The sequence below is a fragment of the Suricata suricatta genome, chromosome 3 (genome assembly GCF_006229205.1).
Source record: "Suricata suricatta isolate VVHF042 chromosome 3, meerkat_22Aug2017_6uvM2_HiC, whole genome shotgun sequence".
Lineage (NCBI taxonomy): Eukaryota > Metazoa > Chordata > Mammalia > Carnivora > Herpestidae > Suricata > Suricata suricatta.
The window spans coordinates 31,326,000-31,349,400 of record NC_043702.1 but is presented as its reverse complement, the minus strand read 5'-3'; the positions used below and the strand labels follow the sequence as shown (position 1 = coordinate 31,349,400).

Here is a 23,401-nt window from a genome sequence, read left to right as displayed (position 1 = left end):
ATTATTTTTGAAAATTGTTAAAAAATTAAAAATTTTTTTCATCTTAAAGATAAAAGCTATTGAAATCTTGGTTGTTGATATAAATGACCAACAGTATTCCATCTGTGTATGTGTATTCTTGTCAGTTTAAGGAGATATAAAGTACAGGAATAGGATCCCGGGATCAATGTTGTCCACGTGGTGGTGACTTCATATTTTGGGAGCTTCTTTTTCTAAGCATTGTGATGTATTGGGACCTCAGGGCTTTGTTTGTGAATATGTATGGTCAGTTTTATCTTGATTCTTTGCTTCTTGTTGATAAGTAATGATTATAATTGAATGGACAACCTGAATCCTGGAGGAAGGGAAGAAGGTGCTGAACCCTCTTAATTTAGCATAAAGCTTACCTGTTGTCTCTTCTAGAAAGTCACCTCTATGTAGGTATAAGGCAGAAATAAGCAATTTTTTTTGCTTTTCTGCATTAGGTAATTCATTTTGGAAAAAACTACATATAAAAATTGGTTTGTTATTTTTCTTTCCCAAATGTTTGTGAAAGAGTTTATGTGATATCTTTTATTAATATTATGTAAATATCTAGGCTTATAAACAGAGCTGTGTTATAGGTATTATTTTCTGTTCTGGATGTAAGATATTGATTTACAAAGTACCATTTTAGATTTCTCTATAAATGTTAGTCCCTCTTAACACCTATATAGATTAATAAACACTGATATTCTCAGAGATTAGTATTCTTAATTGTAGGTAATTTGATGCCTGGTCTTCTTGGACACAATGTAGGAAAGATCTTATTTATATGAAATTCTTTATACCAAATAATTAACACATAATATGTTTATCACACATGTAATAAGTATACATAATAATGTTTAATAAACAACATCAACAAAAATCAAGATACTGGCTTAAATAACTTGCCTAAAATTGGTAGAGCTTAATTTAAAAAGACAAAGATCTAATCAGTTCCCTAAATTATTTTTAGTGGGAAGGAGAGAGGAAAATCCCTCATGAAGGGACTAGCTTTAAGTCATAGTAGTATATTACCAAAAGCAGAGGTTTGGGACTGTTAGTTTTTACAGCTTTCTAGTTATGGTAGGCTTTCATGGTTGATTAAGCCTAATGATATAACAGTCATGTTCAGTTTTTTAATGTTAATGTTGTATTTTGTTTTCACCTTTTTTCTCTAAATGCACTGTTCCAAAATTTAACACCTTTCTTTATGACAAAGCTTAGACAAAATAGACAAAATGAAGCTGCTTTTTATTTTTTCTTACAGCTTTTCACATTAAAGCTTGCCTACTCAAAAACATCATAATGCTCAAAAACATCATATTTCATTTTCTGTTCTACCTCAAATTCTGCATCTTATGTAAAAATAGATATACCTTATTGCTTGTTAGTGTGATTGATTGGTGAATAAACATACCATTTTACTTATAACACAAGGCTTAGAAACCAAATAGGTAACACCATTTTGAACATCTTATTATACATTCTAATGAAATTTAAACCTAGGATGTTCAGTGTATTTTTTAAGGGAAATTAAAATATAATAGAATTTTCAATGATAGACCTCTCTCCCTTCCTCTGGAGATTGTCCATTATTTTAAAAAGCATGTGTTAAGCTTGTGTTCTTTATGGTTTTTGGTTTTTTTTTTCCCTAAAACATTTTAAATTAACGACTGATTGTACCTTTATCCTTCTTGACACACGGTTTATTTTCTATCAAATAGGTAACTTTTCCTGCAAGTATAGTGTTTCAGAAATCTATTTTATTGTAAGAGGAATGTATTGCATGTTAAGTAACTATGTTTTCAGGTTTTCAAAACAAAGGTTTCCTAACTGAATACAAATCTTGAACACATGTTGATTTCTTTCCTTTTTATTTTTTCTCTCTCTGGTAGGTATTTCAGGGACAATTGGATTGTTTGGCTGTATCAACCATTAAGGCTTTGACAGCAGTGATGAACAAATCTCCAGCTGCTAAGGTGACACATAAATCCACAAGCTCTAAAATGTTATCCTCAGATATACCAATTTTCACTTTGAAATTCCCAAAGTAATGTATGAAAGTATATATATAATACATATGGTTTCACACCTGAAGTGAAATAGTTCACAAACTGTCTCAGTATAGGAATCATTTTGCTGTTAATTTTTGAGATAAACACCTATGGGCACTGCTTTGGATTATAAGATGGGCATATAAATATATGATCGAATGGTAAGCTAACAGAGACTTAGACTATCAGTAAACAAGGAGCACTACTGTTGAAATGATCATTCTAAGTGAGTCTTTGGTTAGAGAGTTTAAAAAATTAAATTTTATATCATAGTTTTTCTTCATTAATAAAATAATCACTCTTTCACTATTTACTTAGTTTATGACTGCCTAGACTGAGAAAACTTTTCACATATGAACAGCCCTATCAGTTTGGGACTTGTTTTTCACGATGGCCATGGAAATTCTGCTTCTTTGTTATTGAACCTCAGGGTTTTCTTTCCTTCTCATTCACTACTACTAACTCTGCCCTGCTGTCCACTTAGGCTGATTTTGTGCTAGTAGTTTCATCATTGAATAGTTTTTAAGGATTAGTGAGATCATCTATGTACAGTGGTAAAAATATAGTGCCAGGCACATAGTAAGTGTTAATTAATATCAGGGTTGATGATGATGATATTTTACCTTCTCTTTACCACCTATAATGGATTTCATGTGTCTAGTAGCAGACATGAATGAATGATTTCTTGTTTCCTATGCCATGCCTTCAGTAGTATTACTAGCTTTCCATTTGTTTTTGCTAGGACACTAATTTTTGCTCTATAAATGTTGCTACATGTAATTCATTGGTAGATGCCTACTAGACAGGCTTTTACAATTTTACTGGCTGAATTGGGAATCTAATCCTATTTATAATAGTTCCTGTAAGGAAAAAAATAATTTTCTTTTCAGTAATTGGTTTTGAGTTTAATGAATTAGCTGTACTATATTATGAAATTCAAGTCTGAAACGATGTTCAAGTGTTATTAAGATATAATTTTTAAGTTTTAATTTAAAATTCCAGTTAACATACAGTGTAATATTAGTTTTAGATATACAATATAGAGATTTAACAATTTCCTATAATATTCCATGCTTATCATATGTGCACTCCTTAATCTCCATAAGGAGATTTGTTTGTTTGTTCTTTACCTGTTTTGTTTCTTAAATGCCATATATGAGTGAAATCACATGATGTTTGTCTTTCTCTGATTTATTTTGCTTAGCATAATACTCTGTAGTTCCATCCATGTTATTGCAAATGGCAAGATTTTATTCTTTTTATGGCTGATTAATATTCCATTTTATGTATATACCCCATCTTCTTTATCCATTCATCAATTGATGGACACTTAGGTGGTTTTCATAATTTGGCCACTGTGACAAGGTTGCTGTAAATATAGGGGTCCATGTATCACTTTGAATTAGTATTAAAAAATACCTTTTGAAAAAAGATTTTCTTCCTACCCTGGGCTCACAGTCAACTAGTTCATCTCCCTAGAGACAACCCGTCTTACTCATTTTGCTTAAATCTTTTGATTTTATAATAAAAGTGTATACATGTTTGCTTGATTTACTGGACCAATTTAGTATTACCAGCTTTTTGGGTTATCTTTTTATTTTACTTTATGGCTTTATATGCCCACTAGTTCAAAAATACATATGACTTAGACCTAACTAAAATGAACTTGATGTTTGAAATAAACTGAATCCATTTAGAAACAAAAAGTAGAGAGAAAATTACACAGTTTTTTCTGTCACCACTCAAAATTTCCAGGACTCTAGTCTTTTGAGACTGCTGCCTGGCTCCTGTTACTGCCAAAATCTTCTCATTTTTTCTCCATTTTTGTTTTGATTTCATGTAATACTGTACTATTTACAAATCAAGTGAAGAAGGAAGTGGTTGTACCCTAATCTGAAATTTATATAATATCTTATGATATACAATTATACAATTATAACTAATGTCATTTATTTTACATTTGGTAGGTTATTGTCACATCATATTTCAGAAGGTATATAGAATCTGTTTAAGAGGGTGTATGGGTGGCTCAGTCAGTTAAGTGTCCAACTTCACCTCAGGTCATGGTCTTAAAGTTTGTGGGTTCAAGCCTCACATTGGGCTCTGTGCTCACAGTTCACAGCCTTCAGCCTGCTTCAGATTCTGTGTTTCCCTCATTCTCTCTGCCCTTCCTCTGCTTGCACTCTGTCTCTCTCTCTTTCTCTTTCTGTCAAAAGTAAATGAACATTAAAAAAAATTTTTTAATTAAAAAAAGATTAAGGTGTGATTTAAGAAACAAATATTGAACTCTGTCTTCTCAGTATTAATTGAAATGGATATTATTCAGCATTTTAAATAATCCAGCAAATTTAGTCTTTGAAAATATGCTTGGATGTGTTTATTTCCCATCCCTTAGGAAGTATTTAAAGAAAGAATTGGTTATACACATATGTTTGAGGTTTTAAAATCCCTGGGTCAGCCACCGCTGGAACTACTTAAAGAACTTATGAATATGGTGAGTTTTTTAGCTGAATTAAACAAGTTCCATTATCTCCATATCCAAGATGGTTACTAACCTTTTGTCTTTTATGTTGCTTTATAGGCTGTAGAGGGTGACCACACTTCAGTTGGGATTTTGGGCATTAGTAATGTCCAGCCTCTCTTGCTTCTTATCCAGTGGCTTCCAGAGCTAGAATCCCATGATCTGCAAATCTTCATTTCTGATTGGCTGAAAAGAATTTGTTGTATTAATAGGCAGAGTCGAACTACTTGTGTCAATGCAAACATGGGAATTCACATCATTGAAACCCTTGGTTCCCATTCTTCCCTCCATCGAACTTGTGCTGAGAACTTGATTGCACTTCATGGTTCCTTGGGGAGTCAGTCAGTGAGCTCAGAAGAAATACGTCAGCTGCTAAGATTGCTGAGAGTGGATGAATCTCAGTCTATTCACCCTTATACTACTCCTGTGACTCGAGCAATTCTGACAATGGCCCGAAAACAAAGTCTAGAGAGCGCACTGCAGTATTTTAACTTGTCACATAGTATGGCAGGAATCTCTGTGCCTTCCATACAGAAATGGCCAGGGTCTGCCTTTTCTTTCAATGCTTGGTTTTGCTTAGATCAGGATCAGTTGACTCTTGACAATGCTAACAAAGGAGGAAAAAGAAAACAGTTGTACAGGTACTGGTACAAGTTATGGAATATATGAATACTGTTATAACAATATATGCTGTAATTCTCAAATAGGAAAAAGTTTTTCAAGAATCTAGTTTTAAATGTACAACAGTTTATCTGAAGCCTCTTTATCCTTAGGATGTACACAGTTTAATTATAAGTGTTTTATTACTTTCATGATATTGATTACATATCTCAAATATTTTGGTAGTTATTCATTTAGTTTGGAAACAAAGTTCCTTCTTACAAGTTTTGTAAAAGATGAGAAAAAAAGAGTAATACATTTTAAAATGTATGGTGACCTCTATGTTTCATTGAAGGTGTGCTATGTAAAGAATAGCAAAACCTACGTGTATGTACATCCAAACTTAGTTACTTCAGTAACTAATAATTTTTATTATGACTTGTGATTTTTAAGGCCTTTATTCATGCTTTCTGAATCATATTTGAAAGAATTTTGAAGATTTGAAAATTTATCATTTTACTCTTGTTTGGTAATGGAATTCCACTTTTCTGTTTACCTTTTATAATTTATTAAACCATTAAGCCCAAAAAAGATTTAAGAATTACCTTTGAGGTTGGACTGATGTGTGGCAATAGAATGTCAGCCACAGCATTGTTGATAATGTTGATTATCCATTATCAATTCATGATGATGTAATGGTTTTGTGTGTTTCAGTGATGATAAAACTGAACTGACTTCAAAAGTTCTGATAGTATATATTTTGTTAGCTTTTTTACAGGAAGTGGCATGGGTTTTGAAGCTTTTATTACCCATTCAGGTATGCTGGTTGTTGCAGTATGCACAAAAAGAGAATATGCTGCAGTTATGCTTCCTGACCACAGTTTCTGTGATTCCCTCTGGGTAAGGTTTTAGGACATCACATTTAACTTTTTGTTCCTTTCCTTTAAAATCACATGTTTGGTGAGTGTACATCAGAAATCTCTTTTTTTGAGAGTTGATTAATTTTCACTGAATAGTTCTGCTTATGTTGAATTTTATCTATAAAGAAGTTAATACCATTATCACATTATCATACTCATTATAAATTCAACAGTCATAATTTTTCTCCTAAAAAGTTAAGAGTAAATATTGCCATTTCTTTCAGGTTTTCTAGAATCAGATTTAGTTTTGGAATTCAATTTAAAATGAGAACATAGATTATTAAAAGCAATGCATCTCTGTTGCTTTTCTTAAAGTATAAAATGCTTCTTATTAGGAAAATTGTTTTTAAAGAATACACAGATGGGAAAATACAGAAAAAGTATTATGTTATGGTTGTGTATAAATTTTCTAGAACAGAAAATATTATCATTCACTTTAAGAACAGAAATTTAACAAGCATTTAATTATGCTTAGTCTCAATGTCCTGTTGTTCACACAAACTAGTTAATAGAGTAATACTTTGAAAACATTTGTCTTTCCAAAGATTTAATGTAATTTTAGTCTTTAAATGTACGCTTTACTTTACTAGCACAACATAACCATTGTTCACATGCCTGGAAAAAGACCCTTTGGTCAGAGCTTTGTTTATATCTACGACAACGGACAACAGAAGGTCTCTGCCCCTCTCAGATTTCCTGCCATGAATGAAGTAAGTACATCTTACATACTCATTATGGGACCCATTGATTGAGAACTCTTGAACATTTTCAATTTAATATAGAAAGTCATGCTTATTTTAAGTATGTGCCCCTAGATTTCTAAGTGTTTTCTATAGTCTAAGATATATTAAGTTAATATTTAATACTGTCAGCCAATTATAATTAGATGAAGTTTGACAACATGTAATAAAGAAAAACAACTCAAAGAAAAAACAAATGTAATTAAAAGCTTGGGGGGAAAAGGCTTATGATAGGAAAGTCAAAGAACTTGAATAGAGCAGAGCAAAGGATCATATAATTAAAGCCCACCATGGGGCATTTGTGTGGCAAAGTATCCCATTCTCGAGACTTGATTTTGACTCAGATCACAGTCTCATGGTTCGTGCGGTTGAACCCAGAAAGTGTGGAGCCTGCTTGGGATTCTCATTCTCCCTCTGTCTCTCCCCTGCTCATGTGTTTGTTCTCTCTCTGTCTCTCTGTCTCTGTCTCTCTCTTTCTCTGTCTCTCCCCCCTTATGTCCCCCTCTCTCAAAATAAATAAATAAAGCTTAAAAATTAAAAATAAAATCTTTAGAAAATAATAAATAAAGCCCTCCAAGTGTACAAAATACTTAGAGACTACTATGATGGTCTCTCTTCCATCATTATTGAATTTGAAACAGTAATGAAGAAACTTTAAGCTTTTACATTGTAGTCAAATGTAAGATGGAATTTATTGAGATGATTCTTAAAGAATGTTATTGTAAAAGTTCTTTGAGAATTCTTAGATAACTTTGAAAGAGCCTTTTTTGAAGGTAATAAAATCTGTTATTTCCCAGGTGCTTCTAGAATTCTAGTAATTTCTTATTGATATTAATCCTGATGCTCATTTCAGGATAACCTGTAATTAGTATTATTATATTAATGTGTAGTTATGTTTATAAATTTTAAGGGAGAAAAGTAGCTTCCTCTATTTTAAAAATAGTAAAGTTGTTAAAAGTTTTAAAAAATGCTCACTAAAATTTCAAAATTTATTGGAGAATAGAATGTGAGTTATAAAAGTAACATACAAATCCCATAGGCCAAGAGTAATACCTATAATTGGTTTCTTACATGTGCACATACATGCACATATTATGATCCAATAAAAAAACTTCCAAATTATTTTCCATCTACTCATTTTCTTAATTTTATGTGCTGTTTTATTTTCAGTCTCAAGATAGAGGTATAATTAAAATGGTGTAATTTATTTTGTTTGTTTCTTAATTTCTAGCCTTTTATTTCCTGCTGTATTGGTTCAGCTGGGCAAAGAACCACTACTCCTCCACCATCGCAAATCCCAGATCCACCTTTTTCTTCCCCGATTATCCCTCATCGGACATCATTTGGTGGAATTCTGTCATCAGCCTCCTGGGGAGGAACACTTGAAAAATCAAAATTGATTACCAAATTGATATCAGCTGGAACTCAAGATAGTGAATGGGGATGTCCCACATCTCTGGAGGGTCAGCTAGGGTCTGTTACCATCTTTTATGAAGCACTACAGCCTCCTCAGGTGAAGGCATTATATTTAGCAGGTGAGCATGTACAGTCATACTGTTTAAACTTTGTTTTTTTTGTTGCCTACATATATTTTGAAGAACATATTTGATCTGAAGAGTGTATTTGTGTTTGTAATGGAAGCTGAAAGGGAAGAAAAATCCCACTACAGTTCCATGACCCCCCCCCTCCACAGTTTAATTGGACTATTATTGACATAAAACATATGTAAGTTTAAGATGTACAGTGTAATGATTTGATACCCGTGTATATTACAACATAATTGCAAGGTTAGCACCTCCATCTCTCACATAATTACAGTATTTTACATGTATGTTAATATTTAAGATCTACGCTCTTTATAGCTTTTTGGCATATAATATAGTTATTTATAGGACACCATCCTTGTTTTTTGGTAGGCATAAATAAAGCAAATCTTTGGGAAGTATTGTAAATATCTTCCATAATAATGCCTGTATTAGTTTGTTAGGAGTTCTGTAACCAAATACCACAGACTTGGGTGCTTAAACACTATTTCGTCACAATTCTGGATGTTATAATTACAAGATCAAGTTTCCATCAGTCTTGATTTCTGTTGAGGACTCTTCCTGGCTTGTAGATGGCTACCTTCTTGTGTCCTCACATGACATCTTCCCTTTGTATGTGTGCAAAGAAAAAGATACCTCTGTTTTCTTGTCCATTCTTCTTCTTATAAGGGACCCTTATAACATCATTTAACCTTAGTTACCTCCTTAAAGGCTCTGTCTCCAAAGTTGGTCACACAGGGGTTAAAGCTTCAACATATGAGTTAGTGGGGTCATAATTCAGTATATAATATTGCTAGTACTTTTGAAAGATTTTAATAAATTTATGAAACAAAAGATAAGCCCATGTTTATAAGAAAATATATGACTGATTCTAAAGTCATGTGAGTCTGGTATAAAAATATCATTTTATCATTTATATATTAATATACCTGAAGAAATCATGAGGATTGAAGAATTAGGAGACTGTGGATAAGATTACAAGCTATGTTTGTTTTGGCTTTTTCTTTTTCTTTTGGCTGTAATTTTAAAGATACACACTGTTATTACTGGATCATAACTACTTTCAAAATTATATCTGTATTCTAGTCGGATGTTCAGGAGGTAAACTTCTAACTATTCATATATATTAACTGGAAAAGAGCTGTTACATGTAAAAATGTCTTTTTTAGGGGCGCCTGGGTGGCTCAGTTGGTTAGGTGTCCAACTTCGGCTCAGGTCGTGATCTCACAGTTCATGGGTTCGAGCCCTGCATCAGGCTCTGTGCTGATAACTCAGAGCCTAGAGCCTGCTTCATATTCTGTGTCTCCCTCTCTTTCTCGGCCCTTCCCCCACTTGCACTGTGTCTCTTAAAAATCAATAAACATTAAAAAAAAGGTGGACAGTGACCATTTAAAAAAAATGTCTTTTTTAGATTACAAAGGAATTTTGAGACAAATGGACTGCTCAGACTTTGAAAGTTTATATTAGAACCTTATCATTACTTTAAAACTTATCAAAATATTTGAAAGTGATAATAAATTCCAAGTTAATAATAAGTCATTTAGTGTAGTCAGTACAGCTTATATAGTTTGGATTTTATTTTTACCATTTTTCCCGCTTATAATTATTATGAATAGTAATTATTTGTTCCATAGTCTTATAATGATTATTTTAAATGGCTGCTTCATATTTCATTGAATCTGTATTACATCATTTACTTAGGTTTATAATTTTTAATTTGATACAAACTTCAAATATTAAATAAGACAAATTATTGCACTTATAGTATTTTACCTTATTTGACTGGGGTTACTTATGATAAATTCCCAGGATAAATAGTCAAAGTGTGTGAATTTTTTTTGGCTGTCAATACATGTTGCCTAATCATTTTCCAAAAGGATATACCAATTCACAGTGCTTACCAGAAAAAACATAAGTATACCAGTTTTACCACAGGCCCATTAAGATGGACTGGTCAGGGGACACCTGGGTGGCACAGTCAATTAGGCATTGGACTTTGTCTTAGGTCATGATCTGATGGTTTGTGAGTTTGAACCCCATATCGTGCTCTCATACTTGGGATTCTCTCATTTCCTCTTTGTCTGCCCCTTCCATGGTCTCTCTCTCTCTCTAAAAATAAATAAATAAACTTAAAAAAAAATAAGATGGAATGGTCAGTACTCTTTCCTCATTTTTTTTGAGGTAAGATGGAACCTTTTTTAAATTTGCATTTCTTTGATTTTTTTTAGCAAGTCATATTCATTTACTGTTGAATTTCTGTGATATCTTTTCACATTGTTGGTTGTTTTGCTATTTTGTCTTATAAATTTACATTACTTAATAGATAAATTAATAGGTAAATTTTGTTATATTTGATATGAGTTTTTTAATGCCCTACAAAATTTTCTTTCTGTAGTAGAGACTGAACACCTCACAACTTTTCTAGGTTTTAGACGAATTGAAGGTAATAGCAAAATAAAGTTCATTTTGGCTAGTATGTGTTTTAACTATGTTGAGTAGCTTGAAACTTCTTAATCTTAATTATTTATTTATTTCATTTAACAAGCTCTCTTTAATAAAAGGAAAAACAAAAAAAAAACAACCAAATATCATGTACTATATTATCTGTGTCATCATTATTGTTATTCATCTGTTAAAATTGATGGCAATGTTGTATATAAACTAATTTTAAGAATTCATATTGTGTTGGAATGGTCAGAGAATTATTTCAAAACACAACGAAACAAAACAAAGAATTCATATTGTTAAATAACTGTTTAATTATTATTATTATTTTTTAAATTTTGTATCCAGGTTAGTTAGCAAATACACAATAATGATTTCAGGAGTAGAATCCAATGATTCATCCCCTATGTGTAATAGACACCCAGTGCTCATCCCAACAAGTGTCCTCCTTAATGTCCTTGCCCATTTAGTCCTTCCCTCCACTCACAACCTCTCCAATAAGCTTCAGTTTGTTCTCTGTATTTAAGCGTCTCTTATGTTTTGTCCCCCTCCCTGTTTTCATATTATTTTTGCTTCCCTTCCCTTATGTTCATCTCTTTTGTATCTTAAATTCCTCATATGAGTGAATTTATCTTTCTCTGACTAATTCTGCTGTAGTTCCAACCATGTTATTGCTTATGACAAGATTTCATTCTTTTTGGTTGCCGAATAATACTCCATTGTTTATATATACCACATCTTTTTTATCCATTCATCTGTTCATGGACACTTGGACTCTTTCCATACTTTAGCTGCTGTTGATGGTGCTGATATAAACATTGGAGTACATGTGCCCTTCTGAAACAGCACACCTGTATCCTTTGGATAAATACCTAGTCATACAATTGCTGGGCCATAGGGTAGTTCTATTTTTAATTTTTTGAGGAACCTTCATACTGTTTTCCAGAGTGGCTACACCAGTTTGCATTTCTGTCAGTCCTGTAAAAAGGTTCCACTTTCTCCACATCCTCACCAGCATCTGTTGTTGCCTGAGTTGTTAATTTTAGCCATTCTGACTGGCGTGAGGTGATATCTCATTTTGGTTTTGATTTATATTTCCCTGATGATGACTGATGTTGAACATTTTTTTGTGTGTCAGCCATCTGGATGTCTTCTTTAGAAAAGTGTCTATTCATGTCTTTTGCCTATTTCTTCACTGGACTATTTGTTTTTTGGGTGTTGAGTTTGATAAGTTCTTTATAGATTTTGGATATAAACCCTTTATCTGATGTGTCATTTGCAGATATCTTCTCCCATTCTGTAGGTTGCCTTTTAGTTTTGCTGATTGTTTCTTAACGCTGTGCATAAACTTTTTATTTTGCTGAGGTCCAGTAGTTCATTTTTGCTTTTGTTTCCCTTGCCTCTGGAGAATGTTGAGTAAGAAGTTGCTGTGGGCAAGACCAAAGAGGTTTTTGCTTCCTTGATGGCTTCCTGTCTTACATTTAGATCTTTCATCCATTTTGAGTTTATTTTTGTGTACGGTATAACAAAGTGGTCCAGATTCATTCTTCTGCATGTTGCTGTCCAGTTTCCCAATACCATTTGTTGAAGAGACTGTCTTTATTCCATCGGATATTCTTTACTGTTTTGTTAAAGATTAGTTGGCCATATGTTTGTGGGTCCATTTGTGGGTTCTCTATTCTGTTCTACTGACCTATGTGTCTGTTTTGTGTCAGTACCTTACTATCTTGATTACAGCTTTGTAATACATCTTGATGTCCAGAATTGTGATGCCTCCAGCTTTGGCTATTCGGGGTCTTTTCTGCTTCCATACAAATTTTAGGATTGTTTGTTTTCGCTCTGTGAAGAATGCTGGTATTATTTTGATGAGGATTGCTTTGAATATGTAGATTGCTTTGAGTAATATAGACATTTTAACAATATTTGTACTTCTAATCCATGAGCATGGAATATTTTTCCAGTTTTTTGTGTTTTCTTCTGTTTCTGTAAGCTTTGTATGGTTCTCAGTGTATAGATTTTTTTTTACCTTTTTGTTTAGGTATTTTATGGTTTTTGGTAAATGGTAAGTGGGATCGATTCCTTGATTTTTCTTTCTGCTGCTCTTTATTGGTGTATAGAAATGCAAGTGATTTCTGTGCATTGATTTTATATCCTGTGACTTTGCTGAATTTATGAATCAGGTCTAGCAGTTTTTTGGTGGAATCTTTTGGGTTTTCTATATAGAGTATTATGTCATCTGCAAAGAATGAAAGTTTGACTTCTTGCTGATTTGGATGTCTTTTATTCCTTTGTGTTGTCTGATTGCTGATGCTAGAATACATTAATACAATACAATAGCAAAGTATTGAATAACAGTGGCGAAAGTGGACATCCTTGTCATGGTCTAACCTTAGGGGGAAAGCTCTCAGTTTTTCCCTAGTGAAGATGATATTAGTGGTACGTCTTTCATGTATGGTGTTTACGATCTTGAGTTATAGTCCTTCTATCTCTACTTTCTTGAGGATTTTTTATCAAGAAAGGATTCTGTATTTTGTCAAAAGCTTTCTCTGCATCTATTGAGAATATCATGCAGTTCTTATCTTTTCTTTTATTAATGTCATGTATCACATTGATTGATTTGTGGATATTGAACCAGCCTTGCATCCAGGTATAAAAAATCCACTTGATCATGGTGAATAATTCCTTTAATGCATTGTTGGATCCAGTTGGCTAGTGTTTTGTTAAGAATTTTTACATCTGTGTTTATCAGGGAAATTGGTCTATAATTCTCCTTTTTAGTGGGGTCTTTGTCTGGTTTTGAGATCAGGGGAATGCTGGCCTCATAGAATGAAGTTTTCCTTCCATTTCTATTTTTTGGAAAAGCTTCAGAAGAACAGGAGTTAGCTCTTCTTTAAATGTTTGGTAAAATCCAAAATCTATAAGGAACTCACCAAATTCCACACCCGAAAAAGGAATAATCCAGTGAAGAAATGGACAGAAGACATAAACACTTTTCCAAAAAAGAAGACATCCAGATGGCCAACAGACACATGAAATAATACTCAGCATCACTCATTATCAGGGAAATACATATCAAAACCACACTGAGATACCACCTCATGCCAGTCAGAGTGGCTAAAATGAACAAATCAAGAGACTATAGATGCTGGTGAAGGTGTGGAGAGACGGGCACCCTCCTACACTGTTGGTGGGAATGTAAACTGGTGCACCCCCTCTGGAAAACAAGGTGGAGGTTCCTCAAAAAATTAACAATGGAACTCCCCTCTGACCCACCATAAGCATTGTTAGAAATTTACCCAAGGGATACAGAAGTGCTGACGCATAGGAGCACATGTACCCCAATGTTCATAGCAGCACTGTCAACAATAGCCAAATCATGGAAAGAGCCTAAATGTCCATTAGCTGATAAGTGGATCAAGAAGATGTGATTTATATATACAATGGAATACTATATGACAATGAGAAAGAATGAAATCTGGCCATTCGTGGCAACGTGGATGGAACTCAAGGGTGTTATGGTAAGCAAAATAAGTCAGGCTGAGAAGGACAGATACCATATGTTTTCACTTATAAGTTGAACAGGAGGGACTTAACAGAGGACCATGGGGATGGGGAAGGGAAAAAAATAGTTGGGGAGAGGGAGAACTTGAATACTGAGAACAAACTGAGGGCTGGTGGAGGTGGGGGAGAGGGGAAGGGAGATGATGGGCATGGAGGAGGGTACTTGTTGGGATGAGCACTGCCTGTTATGTGGAAACCAACTTGACAATAAATTATAAAAGAAAAAAAGACTGGAACAGTGAAAAAATAAAAAATAGTAATAAATGTTTGGTAGAATACCCTTGGAAAGCCATCTGCCTCTGGACCTTTGATTTTTGGGAGATTTTTGATTACTAATTCAATTTCTTTACTGGTTCTCAGTTTGTTCAAACTCTCTATTTCTTCCTGTTTCCGTTTTGATAGGTTGTATGTTTCTAGGTATTTGCCATTTCTTTCAAATTGCCCAATTTGTTGGCATATAATTGCTCATAATATTCTCTTATTATTGCCTGTATTTCTACAGTATTGGTTGTGATCTCTCATCTTTCATTTATTTTATTTTATTTATTTGAGTCTTTTCCTTTCTCTTTCTGATCAGACTGGCTAAGGGCTAACAAATGTTGTTAATTCTTTCAAAGAACTAGCTCCTGGTTTTATTGATCTGTTCTATTGTTTCTGCTCTAATTTTAATTATTTTCCATCTTCTGCTGGTCTGGGGTTTTATTTGCTGTTCTTTTACCAGCTCTTTAAGGTGCAAGGTTAAGTTGTGTATCTGAGACCTTTCTCCTTCTTAAAGATGCCTGTATTGCTATATACTTTCCTCTTCTGACTGCCTTTGCTGCATCCCAGAGGTTTGGGGCTGTGGTGTTATCACTTTCATTGACTTCCATGTACTTTTTAATTTCCTCTTTAATTTCTTGGATAACCTATTCATTCTTAATAGGGTATTCTTTAATCTCCAAATTTCATTGTCTTTCCAAATTTTTCCTTATGGTTGATTTCAAGTTTTAGTGTTGTGGTCTGAAAATATGCACGGTATGATCTCCATCTTTTTGAACTTGTTGAAGGAGAAACAGATTAATTTTAAGATTTGTTCTGATTACACAGAACCAAGGAGGCCAAAATATTTAGTGGTGTTTATGTATGTGTGTGTAAATAATTTTCAGGTCCAAACTGTTTAAGCCCTTGGAAATTTCAAGAGTCTGACATGGCTGATCTGTCTGGTAACATCCTTCTTCACTATACTGCAAAGGTGAGAGTAAATGCATGGACTATATCTACTTATAACTGTGCTGTGAACTAAAACTTCCTTTTTTGTTCCTTTTATCATTTCTATGGATAATTGAGAAGGATGATCTTGAATTACCATTTAAAATTACTGATTCTCAAGGGAAGAGGAGAAGCAATAAAAATTAAGGTGCAACTCTTAACTAGGATTCAAATGTTATGATTATGTCATCCCAGTACTGTGAGTAAGAATCATGGTAGGAATTTATACTAATGAATTGACTTCAGTAAATGAAACTATTTAAACTTATGTTATCCCAGTTTTTTTGGAAGGGGAGATTAAACAGAATTATGGTTAACATTTTTTGTTTATTTTTTAAATGTAATACTAGCAAGAAAACAAACAAAAAAAAAGAAATGTTTACTTTAGAAGGAGAAAAAAGAAACTATGTATATGCATAGCATACATAGTCCTTTTTTCTTCAAAGACCTAGCTAGGGAAAGAAACTGAGGTCCATAAAGTCTGAGGGAAAGAACTGAGAGGAAGACAAGGGAAGGTGGCACAAACAATAACAGTTGCCTTCATTATACTAAAAAAAGTGCTTTTGTTTGTGAGATTATACACAATGGAATTTTTTTTCTAGTTTAGCTAGCTAATACGTGGTCATAACTTAATACTTTGAATACTTATTTGTGATATCTGACCTAATAAAATTTACCTATCATTTGTATTCCCCCTGAATTTTTAATTTGAGTAGTTCCAAGCTTAGAGAGAAGTTGAAAGAATGTAAAGTGAAATCATGTATTCTCCCACTTGAATTCACCAGTTATTAACATTTTGCCACAGCTTGATATCTGTTGCCAGTCTTTTGTGAAAGCACATTGACATAGTTATCAATGTAGCAATGTACTTATGTAATCATTAACCTTCCTAGGAAAATTATCCATAATTTATGTATTGTATAACTTATTTAAATTTTTCCCAGCTTTCTCAAATATTTTGTTTAGCCTTTTAAAAAACTTAAATCTGGGTCAAGGTTCATGCCTTGCATTGGTTGTAACGTATTTTAGGCCCCTTACTCTTTTAGTGGTTTTGCCTTTTATAACACTAACATTCATTAGTAAACAAAGATATGTTTGTTTACTGAACTAGACTTTATTTTCTTGTCAGGGGCTGTATCATATACTTATTTTCACTTTATTATAAATAGGAAACATTGAATTTTACCTCACTAATATATTTAATAGCACGTTCTAGATACATGGTAGCTAGCTTGAGTCTTTTTGGCTTTCGGTTTGTCATATTCTCTTTTCAGATTTAAACTTGATAATATTGGGTTGAATTTTTAGTAAATTTTGCTAATTTTTACTAAAATTTACTAATTTTTACTTTCAACTACTGTTGTAAGTTCCAACAGTAATAATCCTTTAATAAGAAAATAGGTATTACTGTTTTTCCTCAATAGATTCAATATCACATATATTAATAACACAGTTTTTTGGAGGAATAATTTTTGAAAATGGTGATACATCATGATAAAAGGGTTCTGTGGTTAGCAGAATTTGGGGAAATGCTGTATTCTGCATATCCATTTTGGAGATTTATATACTTGAAAAATCTTACTTGAAAAAAACTAGTTTACTTTTGTTTCATCCTACTCTTTCACCAGTTATTTGAGCATAGAACACATTCTGTTTTTTCATCTCATTTATTCAACAAATGCTAGTTTGAGAAAAGAATGCTCTAGAGGAATTTTTAAGAGTCAACAGTTTTTCATTTTTGAAATCATTTGTAGGAGATGTTGAATCACCCATTGTTTATAATTTTTCGAGTGTCTTCTCCATGCCAAGAATTGTGCTGAACTTTTAGGATACAAAGATGAGATAAGGGTGTGGCTTTAAGAAACTTATAACTAAACTGAAGTAAATATGTAAAAAGAATGAGTGCAATGTAATTTTATATTTTTCTTTTTTAGCTACCATTTATTAGGTATTTACACTAATATTAAACACTATGCTAAATGTTTTATATGCATTATTTCACTTAACTTTCATAAAAACTCTAAGAACTCCTAAGGGGCATATGGCATTACCCATGTCTTTTACATGTCGTAGTTTTCTGAGGCTCAGTAAAGATAAGTAACTTGCCTACCCTCATAATTCTACTGAATGGTAGTGCTGGAGTTGGAACTCAGCCTATTCAATACATATCTGTAACCACTATACAATATTTCTGTGTTGGAATTATGTATAGAATACAGTGAGAATATAAAGGTGTGAGTGGTTAGTGTCTTTCAGGAGGTTAGAAGATCAAAAGATGGTTTGATTTGTGTTTTAAATGGGTTGAGGAGGGATGTGCCAGGGGTAGCAAGCAGCACCTACAAAGGCATAGATGTAAAACTAGGATCTACATATATTTGGGTTTAGGGTACTAAGCAAGTAGGAAAAGAAGGTGGCAGGAAATGAAATTAGAGGGCAGTAGAGGCCAAATGATAGCAAATCTCCTATGACAGGCTAAGTAGTAGGCAGTGAATAGCATTTTAAGCAGAAGAACAAAATATGATAAGGTTTGCATTTTAGAGAAAGGTCAGGCTGCACTGTGAAAGTTGGATTGGAGGGATAGGAGATGTTAGGCAGTCATGCTATTAGAAGATGTATTGTATGAGGACACATCATAGATACACAGTACCCAAACTAAGGTAATAATGGGAGAAAGATTTCTGTCTCTGAGACTAATATAGTTTACATTGAGTTAAATGTAAACTCAGTTTCCATTTGTTTTATTAAAACATTCTTTCTCAGTTGCATTAAGAGGAAAGCAACTGATGCATCATTTATGCTAAAATTTGTAGTAGTATTTTTTTTTTGAGTGATAGTTGGATTCAAGGATGCTTCATTGTCTGCAAATTCACAGATTGGATATGAAGTTACATGCTTTATAATCCTTCATGGAAGTTAACAAATACATCTGACAATTTCTAGAATTGCAAACTAGACTCTTAAAATGAATATATCCAGAATTGTCAATAACATGAAGGAAAAGTATCTTATGCCTGTGATTGGAATTTTATATCATGATATGTTTTTCTGTTTTGTAACTTTTTAACGTTTGTTTATTTATTTTGAGAGAAATGAGGAAGGGACAGAGAGAGGGAGGGAAAGAGAATCCCAAGCAGACTCTGCACCATCAGCACAGAGCCAATACAGTGCTTGAGCCCAAAAACTATGAGGTCATGACCTGAGCTGAAGTCAGACGCTTAACCAACTGAGCCACCCAGGTGCCCCTGTTTTGTGATTTCTGTATCTAATGTTTTAATCACATTTGTATGTGTACCAATGAAATTATGCCTAGGGAAATACTCATGGGAATAAAACACTGAATTTGTTAAAGAGCCAAAATCTGGGGCATCTAGGTGGCTCAGTTGGTTAAAGATCCAACTCTTGATTTCAGCTCAGGTCATGATCATGTGATTCGTGGGATCAAGTCCCACTTGCCTCTCTCTCTGCCCCTATCCTGCTTGCTCACTCTTGCTCATAATAAATACATTAATTAAAAAATATATAAAGAGTTAAAACTCTATTTGCATAAATAGGTTTAAAACTTTAGTTTTTTTAAGTTCATAGGATTAAAAAAATTTATGTTTTAAAGATTTTTTTTAATGTTTATTTTTGAGAAAGGAAAAGAGTCCAAGTGTGGAAGGGCCAAAGAGAGGAAGACACAGAATTGGAAGTGGGCTCCAGCATAGAGCCTGACACAGGACTCGAACTGTTGACACTCAAGATCATGACCTGAGCCCAAGTCAGACGCTTAACTAACTGAGCCACCTAAACACTCCCTACCCCCTAATTTTTTTGTTAAAGTGTAGTTGACACACAGTGTCACATTAATTTCAGGTGTACAACACAGTGTTTTGACAAGTCTGTATCTTACGCTATGCTCACCACAAGTGTAGTTACTGTCTGTCACCATACAGTGCTATTACAAATGCACTGACTGTATTTCCTGTGCTGTACCTTTCGTCCCTGTGGCTTACTCATTCCATAACTGGAAGCTTGGATCTCCCATTTCACTCATTTTGCCCATCCCTTCCCACACCCACTCACTTCCCCTCCCCTCCCATCTGGCCACCATCATGTGTTCTTAAAAGAAAAAATTGTAAACTCTGGTGATTAGTTAGTAAATTGTTGCCATAGCTCTTTTATCTGGTGGCAAGCAGAAGTGACCTGCTTTTGATGAGTGAGTGCTTTAGAATCTAGTCCCTGATTCTTTTAAGAAGCAATGAGAATAGTAGTCCTAAACTTCATGTTGTAAGCATTTTATCATTGACTATACTGCATACCTTTTAAACTATGGTGGAATGTTTCATGTATAGTTATAATTACATTTTTATCCTCATCATGCTTAGCTGTTTTCCATATTTTCCTTTTATTCTTAGGCCTGCAAAAATTCAATCTGTCTTGATTTATCTACTAATTGTTTACATGGAAGATTAACGGGAAACAAAGTAGTAAACTGGGACATTAAGGTAAGTTAATGATAAGCAACGTATTATGTAAGTTTATGAATCGTTTTAAAGAGCTTATCCTTTTAAAAAACATTTTTTTAATATTCATTTTTGAGAGAGAGAGAGACAGAGCGTGAGTGGGGGAGGGGCAGAGAGAGAGAGGGAGACATAGAATCTGATGCACATTCCAGGCTCCAAACTACAGCACAGAGCCTCATGTGGGGCTTGAATTCATGGACTTGGGAGATCATGACCTGAACTGAAGTCAGACGCTTAACCTACTACCCAGGTGCCCCAAAGAGTTTATCTTTTAAGCAGCACCAAATCGATCTGGATATAAGTGCCATTGAAAATGTTTGCAGACAAGATATACAGTTTGAGGTATAAACAATTAACTAGGTGGATGACTAATTTGCTTGAAGCTTAGTTACCTCCTTAAACTGTGTAACAGTTTCCGTAAGAAAAATAATATTGCCTTAAAATCATTGCTCCACTTTTAAGATATTTAATCCCTAAAAACTATGTAGCAGATTTCAACCTTTCCTGACCTTCTCAGAGACTTCATTGATTATTCCTTTTCTCCTGTTATCACATACTCCTGTCTACAGTCTCCTATTAGCTTTTAACACACTTAGATCTTTCCTTCCTGAGGCTAAAAATAAGTGACTTTTCCTCTTCCCTACATCCCCCTCTGGAGCTGTCATACCTTGTCTGCCTTCTGGATGTACCTCATCTACATGACAATTGGACATAATGTCTTTGGTTCTATCTAGAGGCCTCTGCTTATTTTCCAAGACTGAGTTAACTGCTGCTGTCTGGAATATACTTGTAATAGTTTATCGTTTCACTTATTGTGATGAATAGTAATTTGCTTGATAATTTACAGCATGTATCTCCAGTAGTCCTTAAGAACTTAGAAAGGAGGTACCACTGCTTTTTTCACCAGTGCTTGGTACAGGGATATGCAGTAACATTTTCACTGAGTGATTAAATTAATAAAGTTATTTAGATTACTGTGAAGGTCAAGTCAGAGATAATCTGTTTCTAAAAGATATTTCTTAAATATAAATTATAGCCTAAGTAAAATTAAAAAAATATATAAAAGATATGATAAGGAGATTTACCGATAAATCAGCAAAAATCCCTTTTATCGTGTCCTCAGTTAACACCAATTAAATATGCTTATTGTTTCAATGGAACAGATATTAGAATAATTCTGTCTGTGTAAAAATGAATCCATCAATTAATGTTAGTCTCATGTTATTCATGTGATATAAAGCATTTTTCTTTTTGATTTTGAGATAAGGCCACTTAATCATATCTGTTAAAAAAAGATATTTGCCCTTTCATATGTTAACTTTTGCTGTTACTTGTAAGTTTGGTTTTACAAGGCTAGTTCTCATAAATTACTTATATAGAGAAAGCTGATAATTACTGCCATACATTATACTTAAAAATCAAAGTAATTTTTGGTGTCTTGAGTTACAGCTATAGGAAAATCATATGGGATCAGAATTAACAAGAAAACAAGCATGTATTTTTATACTGCGGCAAAATGAAACACAAAAAAAGGTTACATGACAACTGAAAAAAAATTAGTTGCCATCCAAAAAGCTAATTTGCTTACTATAAGTAGCTTTTAAAAATTAGCATGAAAAGGGTGCTTGGGTGGCTCAGTTGGTTGAGTGTCTGACTCTACTCAAGTCATGATCTCATGGTTTGTGAGTTTAAGCCCTGCATCGAGCTTGCTGCTGTCTGCACAGGGATTGCTTCAGATCCTCTGTCCTCCTCTTTCTCTGCCCCTCCCCCAACTGCACCTGTGCATGCACGTGTTCTTTCTCGCTTTCTCTCGCAAAGATAAAATATTTTTTTTAAATATTAAAAAAATCAGCATGAAAACTAGACAAAAAGTATGAAGAGGTTTGTGTAAAGAATGAAACTCGGTCTATGTGGCAGATCAGAACATTTTGACAGTTAATAATGGCTAATCTTGGTGGGTAGTACCAGTTCATTTTCATTTATTAGCTTACTTAATCCTGGTAGCAACTTTAAAAAGTGGGAATTATTAATATCCTCATTTTACAGATGAAGAAACCCAGGCCAGACAGATTACTAACTTGTCAAAGAATATGGACTGTATTTTGTTAAGCTATACAAAATAGTCATTTTTTACCTTTCACGTCACCCACTTCAACTTTTTTGTTAACTAAAAGTAGAGGAGATAGTCATATTTCTACCACCAAATGCATTTTTTTCTTAATTTATTTTGTTGAACTTAATTGACAGTTGTTTTCTCTTATGTCATTAGTGTTATAAAGTCTACTTATGGGGTCAAGTTTAGATTGCTTGTGTTTGGAATCACTAAACTTTGGAAAACAAAGGAGTGGTAAAAATAGTCTGGCATAGTCTTTCTTGAGTATTGATTATGGTGACCTCCCCCTCCCCCCTGGCTACTTTTTTTTTTTTTTAAGTGGGCTTAATCCCCAGCATGGAGCCCAACATGGGGCTTGAACTCACAACCCTGAGATCAAGACCTGAACTGAGATCAAAAGTAGGATGCTTAACCTATGGAGCCACCCAGGTGCCCCCCCATCCTGCACCTTCCCACCCTGTGGCTACTCTTTTATAGCATCTACCTGAATTAGGGTTCCTTTAGCTTAAGGCTATCCTGTACATTGCCTGAAAGTTTAGCACATTTTTAATGTCATACATGCTGTGAGGGTATTAAATAACAAAATTGCCCTTGTTTTAAAGATTAAAAGATTATAATTTTCTTTTTCAGGACATCATAAACTGCATAGGTGGATTAAATGTACTGTTCCCCCTGTTGGAACAAATCAGCCACTTTGGTGAAGGACAAATTTCTGAAGGAATGAATGAAAGTACAGTTTCTGAATTGATAACACCTATAGAAGGAGATTGGGTGGTATTGACCTCCACAAAGGCTTCAGGTATTAAGATGAAATTAACACACAATAGTCACTGAGAAATTTGAGAATTAACTGAAAAATAGATTAAAATGTCTTGCCACCATTTGGAAGAAATTTAACCATGTGTAGCTGAAGCAGCCCATTCCTAATTTTACTACTGTGATTCAAAAAGTTGACTAATATTTCAGTCAAAAAATTTAAGATGTTGGTTTTACTCTTGGCTGTCCTCAGTTTGTACTATTAATGAAAATATGACAGCATTGCTAAATTTATGGTAGAGAAAATATTTGCCTGTGCATACAAGTATATAATGTGCGTTGCAGCTTTCTCTGATATTTGCATTCTGCAAGTGACCTTTGGAGGCAAATT

General features: G+C 33.7%; 1 protein-coding gene across 10 annotated transcripts in view; it reads left to right on the top strand.

Annotated features, from left to right (window-relative positions):
* NBEAL1 (neurobeachin like 1) overlaps positions 1–23,401 on the top strand; it is a 173,273-nt gene that overhangs the window by 60,291 nt on the left and 89,581 nt on the right. For all 10 annotated transcript variants that reach the window (XM_029934027.1, XM_029934026.1, XM_029934033.1 and 7 more), the window contains 9 exons: positions 1,902–1,985; positions 4,456–4,554; positions 4,642–5,222; positions 5,949–6,081; positions 6,692–6,811; positions 8,073–8,376; positions 15,537–15,622; positions 20,034–20,123; positions 22,885–23,053. In XM_029934027.1, coding sequence (XP_029789887.1) covers positions 1,902–1,985; positions 4,456–4,554; positions 4,642–5,222; positions 5,949–6,081; positions 6,692–6,811; positions 8,073–8,376; positions 15,537–15,622; positions 20,034–20,123; positions 22,885–23,053 — 1,666 coding nt within the window. The remainder of the gene's footprint in view (positions 1–1,901; positions 1,986–4,455; positions 4,555–4,641; positions 5,223–5,948; positions 6,082–6,691; positions 6,812–8,072; positions 8,377–15,536; positions 15,623–20,033; positions 20,124–22,884; positions 23,054–23,401) is intronic.